Below are 8,314 nucleotides of genomic sequence, written 5' to 3' on the forward strand. Positions count from 1 at the left end.
GCTGCTCTAATTCTTCCCCTCACTCTACTGCTAACACAACCAGCAAACAGATGTAGATGTGACCTCGGGAAATCAAAAGGTTCTAGCGTGCAGGTCATTCAAAATCTTATTGGATGAACTTCTGTCCAGTTTATGTGAAGGAGTGCGGGAAAGAGTGGGTTCTGCTTTATTTCTATAGCTCATTAGTGAATTCTAACCATTCTCTCCCTTAGGTCCCTTTTCCATCTCAGTCTGGTTCTCATCTCCTTAGAAAGAAAAATGGGATCTTTAAAATCACTCAGTTCATGTTGGGAAGAGGCCAAAATCAGGGTCCCATTAGTACTCCGCTGGAGGAGTCTTTCAGCAGCACAGTCTAGGGAGAGGCATTTATGTCTCCTCCTTCTCGTCTTTCCCTGGCTTGGCATATTCTAGCTCGTGTTTTGCTCTTCCTATTAATATGAGAGAAAAATAAAAGACACTATTCAGCTTCCTTTGTTTGAAAAGTTTGGCATTTCAGTGGTTTTCTTGAAGTGGGGGGGGGGGGGTCCTCATTTGTAACCAGCTTTGCCATGAGCGGAAATCAATCTGAATGTCCTATTGTGCTTTTTTTTTTTTTTTCTTTTCTCACAGCCTGAAATGGCCTTTGCCAAGTTTTCAAGCTGAATCTGAAAGACCCTCTCATTTTCCGCTCCCTGCCTCCAGCCTCATTGAACCTTTGCAGAGATTTCTCAGGCTGAAGAAGGGCTGCGCTGCGAGGACTGAGAGGAACGCGACCTACTCCGCTAACCCAGTGGCCTGAGCCAATCACAAAGAGGATTGGAACCTCCCGAGCCTCCCGCCCCTCTCCCTTCCCATCCCCTGCCCCTTCAACAACCTCCGGGAAAGAGGGACGCCGGAGGGATGTGTTTGGGATGTGTTTGCAATTCAAATCCTTGGCTTTCTGCCAGCCTCTTTTCTAAATAAAAGGCAGGAGCTGCGGTGAGGTGCGAAGGGGTCTTTGGAATTGCAGTGGCCCTGCGATCCGGAGATACCCGTATCCGCCGCTTTTATCTGCTTCCGAAGCAAACGGGGAAAGAGCAAGGATGGTGGAGGCTTTCTGTGCTACCTGGAAGCTGACGGAGAGTCAGAACTTTGATGAGTACATGAAGGCGCTTGGTAGGTAAAACTAAGATGTGCTGTTCTCTTCTTAAACTTGCAGCTTCAGATACTCGCAAATTCCTTTTTTCACCCATCCGATTAGCAAGAGACAAAAGCAGATCCCATAATCACATGCTGTGCTGATTTTAAAAAACCATTTTCCACGGAAGGGCTTTTTAAATCTGGCATTTGTCCGCTTTCTTGCCTAGGGCCAAGTATTCTGTGAAGAATGTGAAGTTTCTGTGCCTTTTCAGCTTTTTTTCCAGCATCCTCTTATTATTTATGCTTCCAAATTGGCAATCCACATATGACAAAGGCTCAGTAGTCGTCTAGCATAACTGATGGGCTAAACGTACTTTAATGAGACTTACACTTTACGACCTGGATTCCAGAAGAGGAAAGCGGATTCCTACTTCATGAGCTATTTTGGAAGTTGCCACCAACTGTATTGCTTCTTTTTGCTATTTTAGGTGTGGGCTTTGCCACTAGGCAGGTGGGCAATGTGACTAAGCCAACAGTGATCATCAGTCAGGAGGGGGACAGAGTGGTGATCAGGACTCAAAGCACATTCAAGAACACAGAGATTAGTTTCCATCTGGGAGAAGAGTTTGATGAAACCACTGCAGACGACAGAAACTGTAAGGTAAGGAGCCGCTCCTTCCTCTGGGGTGGGGAGGAGAGGACAGAATAACTGTGGTTTTTTTTTTTTTTTTTTTCTAGATGATAGGAAGTGGAAAATGTTATCAGTATTTCACTTCAGAGAGAAAGACCCAGGGTTAATTTTGCATTCTAGTGTCCCATAGCTTATGTTCTGAATAATGGGCAACTACCCTAGCTCAAAGCTCCAATCTGTTTCTTTACCACGTATTTCTCTCATTTTGCATCAAATCTGTATTTCAGAAAGTATTTCATCGTGTTCATTTAAAAGAAAGATTGTACTTTGTTTAATCTCTATTTTGCCTCAAGTTGGCTTAATCAATAGTTTACCTCATTCTAAGACCCTTTTTAAAGGAGTAGGATGATTCTTCAGAAAGCACTAGTTTAGGATTTTTATTTCTGATAATTTATGTGCCTGATAATTTTTGCATCTAAACATACACATTTCAATCGAATTATGATTTATTAGAGTTTTCTCAGAGTTTTAACCCTGGAAGCAACAGAGGAAATGGTACTCTTGTGATAATTAATTGATCACTATTCATTCAACTATTACTCTTTGAAAAATAAATCTGCTTGACTTCCATATCAGAAATCTGATCTGTACCTATTGCTATGTTCTGCATTTTGTTGGTGGTCTCAGTCTGTTGTTAGCTTGGATGGAGACAAACTTGTTCATGTACAGAAATGGGATGGCAAAGAAACAAATTTTGTAAGAGAGATTAAGGATGGCAAAATGATCATGGTAAGTAGAGCAATTCCCGATTCCTGCTTCTCCTCCTACCCCCACCACCCCTCAAATTTCCCATCTCCTTCCTTGTCCCTCCTTCCCTCCTTTTCTCCCATCTTTCCTTTTTTAATAACATTAAGTCACTAGCAAGGGTATTCAATCATGTGAAAATTTTTATATTTTAGCTTATAAAAGTTTTACAAGTTCAGTACAGATAATTTAGAATATAACAGTAAAATGTAACAAAAATATAAAGTTCCCTTCTACTGCACCCTCAGAGAGAACTATTTTGATATTACTTCCCTTCAGTCCTTTTTAATTTTATAAGATGCCTTTAAAACATGTCTATTCAATACTAGATAGTCTTGTAAAAATTATAAAATAGAAAATAGTTGAAAAATAATGTATCTAATGGTGGAGTAGCATCATAAACTGGGGAAAATGTTTTATCCTCATCTAGCACCCTAGACACTTTTTTGGGTGAGTTGAGTAATAGATGACATTGAAGAAGTCAATACATCATTTTGGATTTTTTTCTTGGATGGGAGTTGCTTTACGTATTCCTTCTGAGATAATAGCAGGATGGGTGTTTCGTTTTTGTTACTTAAGACTATTGACTAGTTTTCTTTTCCTTCCCTTGACTACCAGCTGTTCTAGGTTCAGATAGAGGACTTACATATTCACCTTTTTTTCCTGGGTGGAAGTGGGGAGCAGAGGGACAATTTTCCTTGCACGTTGACAAATATTTGGCCACATTTTTCTGCAGTGATCATCATCACCAAAAAGAGAGAGATAGAGCGATTCATTTATAAAAGATTCAATTGGAAGTTCTCCAGTTCTCCTTTATGCTTTTTTTCTTTATTTTTTTCCTGAATACAAAAAAGTAGATAGTTCAGCTTTGGTATGTATGACTGTGATCAGGCATGACTGAGTTGAAAAAAGGAAATGAAAGTAATGGGTGACAGGCGCATGCTATCCTCTTGAAAATCACAGGACTCCATGAAAATGATGAACACTAAAAAACACTAAATTTTGTAAAGAGGATTTATAGCAATTCTTCAAGTTGGATTTGATACAAGAGCCCATGGTGCACATTATAGCTACATAACCACCAAGGTTCACACAGACTAAAGCACGACAGTCAAAGCAATGAGAACATTTGGACATTTACCTTTTCCTGCGTTTGGACCACGTCATTGCAAATACCATTTGTCTAAAAACTTCAAAATTTATCTACGTCATGAATTGTAAACTATTATGAGAACCTACTATAAATTTTATGCACTTTTAAAAGAGAAAGCTAAAATGCTCCAATTACCCTGATAATTTAAGGCAAAAGGAATTCTTTTGACCTGAATCTAGATAGTTAATCTAAGTTTTTTTTTTCATATTTCTTTCAGAGATATGAACTATGTATACATGTCACTCACTCAATAAATATAAGGGTTTCTTTTTAGAAAATGAAGATGTAGAAGAAAAATGAAAATGTTTTTATACAACATTTAGGGCTTCCCTAGTGGCTCAGCAGTAGATATTCTGCCTGTAACGTAGGAGATGCAGGAGACGTGGGTTCGATCCTTAGATTGAAAAAATCCCCTGGAGGAGGAAATGGAAACTCACTCCAGTATTCTTGCCTGGGAAAATCCCATAGAAGAGGAGCCTGGTGGGCTACAGTCCATAGAGTTGCAAAGAGTTGGACATGACTGAGCATACAACATTTAATGTTTGTAAATGCCATTATTCTTTTGTATAATACTTAAATCATATATATGACAATCTTTAAGATAATAATATAATAATATTTAAGATAATATGATAATCAGTAGGTACAACCACTGATGTACCTGTGTAAGAAGATTTGGTTATCTTTGGAATCTTTCAGACTCTTACTTTTGGCGATGTGGTTGCTGTTCGCCATTATGAGAAGGCGTAGAAAACATCCTGACCTGGGGCTGGAGAAGCTCTACAATATTTCTGTTTACTCAAGTCTCAGTGTTAAACTGCTATTACAGTGCGGCCTATCACTAATTAGAAGGTTATCTTGGTGTGGAGGTGGAAAATGATGACTTTAAACCTTGTTTTAAAAACTTGTTGCTGCAAGCAATCAAAGCCATCTTTGATCTGCAAATTTATCACATTTTATAATTCATGTTAAGTTTTTAAGCTACTGTTTTTAAAATCAAGAAGGGAATACGTACTATAATTTCCATTGGAATGCAAATCAAATTGGAATAAAAAAATCTTACACCCGTGAGAAATGTGTTGCTGTTTTTAATATCACTCACTAATCTGGCTGGGAGTTGTATATTAGAAAGTTTTAAGTAAAATAGCCTTTTTTTTTTTTCCTGGTATAACATTAGGCTGGGGAAGTTAGCACTTTGCTTAAAATACTAATTTAAAATATAAGCAATGTATAAAGTAGATAGCTAGTGGGAAGTGGCTATATAACACAGGGAGCCCAGCCTGGTACTCTGTGCTGGCCCAAAGGCGTGGGGTGGGAGAGGGTGGGAGGGAGGCTCAAGAGGGACAGGAAATATATATATAGTTATGACTGATTGCAGTTGTTGTACAGCAGAAACCAACACAACATTGTAAAATAATTAGCCTCCAATTGAAAAAAAAAGATCAGAAGCCTAGGGAAATGTGGAAAATGTTTGGGTTGGAACTTCCATAGACAGTTAGGCTAGGATCCAAAGGAGATTTGTTATGGTGAGCTAAGCTGCACAAATGACCTCTTGATACTAAAAACAGGTAGTCTGAAGAAGCAAGCTGATATACATGAAAATGCATTATTAAAAAGTAAATATAATCAAAGTCTCATATGATCAAAATGTCATGTAATTCAAGTTTCTTATTGAAAGGTAAATAGAAACAGGCAATGAATTTTATCCCAGACCATAAAGATGTGTCTCCAGGCAAGTACATTGAGCTGAACTAAGTTGAGAAGTGCTATAATGGATAAAATGGAGTGTGCAAAGGGCATCTGAATTCCTTTGTGTGTGTGTGTGGTAGTATACAAGCAGGGAGGTGGGGGAGGTTGGTGGAACTGAGTTGACCAAAGGAAAGTAAATACCTGTTAATGACTGGTTAAGATTTGCATTTGTAAACTACAAATGTTATTTTGTAGTTTATTGTTGACAAGATGATTGTTGTACATTTTCTCAAACCCACAGTGTGAAGCAGGTAAGGAAGGTACTACTTTTACTTTAACGATGAGGAAACTGAAGATTAGATTAATGTGTGCATGTTCTCCTGTGAATGCTAAATTGCCTCAGTCATGTCTGACGCTTTGTGACCCCATGAACTGTAGCCTGTCAGGTTCCTCTGTCCATAGGATTCTCCAGGAAAAAAATACTAGTGGGTCGCCATGCCCTTCTCCAGGGGATCTTCACAACCCAAGGATTGAACCTGGCGCTCTTTTGTCTCCTGCGCTGGCAGGCAGGTTTTTGTTTTTGTTTTTTTTTAACCACTAGTGCCATCTAACTAGTGAATAATACTGAAAATAATAATATTCCTCTTAAAAATTAATATTCAGCTAAATTTTCTTCTGAAACAAAATGTAAGATTTTTATTTTCCCTGAATCACTTCTTAGGAAAACTTTCTTCTGTTAGCCTCTGTGAAGGGTAGGGGGTGAGGCAGAAAAAATGTAAGTGTTTTTCAGGACATTCAGTATTCATTTTTAATCAAAGCAATATGTTCAGTAAGGTTCTACAAGTTAATTCAAGGTCCAGTGAACTTTCAGATATAAGTATGAGGAAACGTTCTTTAACTTATACAATGATACTATAATCTGGCTATTTTATTACTTTACTATAATTACTATAAGAATAGTAAAATCTAAAGTGCAGCTGTAGAATTTAACATGTGAATGTGCAATTATTACTGAATGTCAAGATAAGATTGGCCCAGATTATCATTACTAAAAGTAGTAAGCTTTGTCTTTGAAAGCATGGAACAGAGAGGGTATTTGCTCCAATTGCTCTGAACACCTTCACTTCTGCATCTGGATGAATACAGCTTTCTCTTGGTGTTCAGCTTATGCTCTAATAGAAGCATGGCTTCTGGCCTCTCCATTCTTAAAGACATAAGGGCAAGAATAGGGATTTAGTTTCACCTCATTATTGTTGTTGTTTAGTTGCTCAGTTATGTCCAACTCTTTGCAACCCCAGGGACTGTAGCCTGCTAGGCTCCTCTGTCCATGGGATTTTTCCAGGCAAGACTACTGGAGTGGGTTGCCATTTCCTTCTCCAGAGAATTAGGTCAAATAATATCCTGGCATTTATTTCCATAACAACTCTCTGAAGAAGGGGAAGGTTTTGGGATGGCCTGATGGGAAGCAAAGCTACACTAGGTGTATTAACCTATACACCCTCACAACAAATTATACCTACACCAGAATGTGAAAGTGAAAGTGTTACTCACTTCAGTTGTATTCAACTCTTGTGACCCCATGGACTGTAGACTGCCAGGCTCCTCTGTTCATGGAATTCTTCAGGCAAGAATACTGGAGTGGGTTGCCAACTTCTCCAGGGGGTCTTCCTGACCTAGGGATTGACCTGGGTCTCTTGCACCGCAGGCAGATTCTTTACCATCTGAGCCACCAGGGAAGCCCCACATGAGAACATCAGTTCAGTTCAGTTCAGTTGCTCAGACATGTCAGACTCTATGTGACCCCATGGACTGCAGCACGCCAGGCCTCCCTGTCCATCACCAACTCCCAGAGTTTACTCAAACTCATGTCCATTGAATCGGTGATGCCATCCAACCATCTCATCCTCTGTCTTTCCCTTCTCCTCCTGCCTTCAGTCCTTTCCAGCATCAGGGTCTTTTCAAATGAATCAGTTCTTTGCATCAGGTATTCACATCAATACTTTGCCAAAGTATTGGAGTTTCATCTTCAGCATCAGTCCTTCCAATGAATATTTAGGACTGATTTCCTTTAGGATGGACTGGTTGGATCTCCTTGCTGTCCAAGCAACTCTCAAGAGTCTTCTCCAACACCACAGTTCAAAAGCATCAATTCTTCTGCACTCAGCTTTCTTTATAGTCCAACTCTCACACCCATACATGACTACTGGAAAAACCATAGCTTTGACTAGACAGACCTTTAGAACATGGGGACCTACAAATACATGCGAGGCATGAGCTGTACACCCAGAGATGTTAAGGCATTGTAGCTTTGTGTGTCTCAGAGACAAGGTATAAAGGAAAACAAAAGAGAGCGGAGAGAGTTGAAGGGAAGATAGTGTTTCTACCCATTAACTCAATATAGTACCTTTTAAAAATGGAAGCATTGCTTAAGTTTCAAAATGTGTATGCCATATTTCATGCTTACTGACTGAAGAATTATTTCACAATCAGTTTACTTCGAGTAAAACTGACTGAACATCAGTAAAAGACAGCATGTGGGATATAGTTCCCTGACCAGGGTTTGAACCTGGGCACCTTGCATTAGGAGTGTGAGGTCCCAGCCCCTGGACCACCAGGGAAGTCCCTTGATGTGCTTTTAATGTAAGAAATTCTTTTTCAGCCTGTAGGTTAAAGATATGCTCATGTTTTAAGTTTTATTTTTCTCTCTTGATCTTTTTCGGAACTTTGCATGTGATGTGAAATACAAATTCAATTTTTTTCTCATAAACACACACACATACACAAGAAAACTGGCAAAAGAAAAAGTGAGAATCGCTATTTTTATGAATTTTAAAAGTTTTTTTCTGTCTTTCAAAATGTTTGTCCTAGAAACATGCAAGTTATTTTTACTGTCCTTAAGGTTGTTTTCCAAGGACCATTTTTTCCACAATTAGAAAGCA

General features: G+C 39.0%; 1 protein-coding gene across 1 annotated transcript; it reads left to right on the forward strand.

Annotated features, from left to right (window-relative positions):
• Window positions 1-837: 837 nt before the first annotated feature.
• FABP7 (fatty acid binding protein 7) lies at window positions 838-4,757 on the forward strand. Its single transcript, XM_006047586.4, has 4 exons — window positions 838-1,134; window positions 1,587-1,759; window positions 2,417-2,518; window positions 4,386-4,757. Exons 1-4 carry the CDS (start codon window positions 1,062-1,064, stop codon window positions 4,434-4,436), a joined length of 399 nt encoding a protein of 132 aa, XP_006047648.1. The 5' UTR covers window positions 838-1,061; the 3' UTR covers window positions 4,437-4,757.
• The last annotated feature ends 3,557 nt before the right edge of the window (window positions 4,758-8,314 follow it).

Source organism: Bubalus bubalis, chromosome 10 (genome assembly GCF_019923935.1).
Source record: "Bubalus bubalis isolate 160015118507 breed Murrah chromosome 10, NDDB_SH_1, whole genome shotgun sequence".
In the NCBI taxonomy this organism is placed as follows: Eukaryota; Metazoa; Chordata; class Mammalia; order Artiodactyla; family Bovidae; genus Bubalus; species Bubalus bubalis.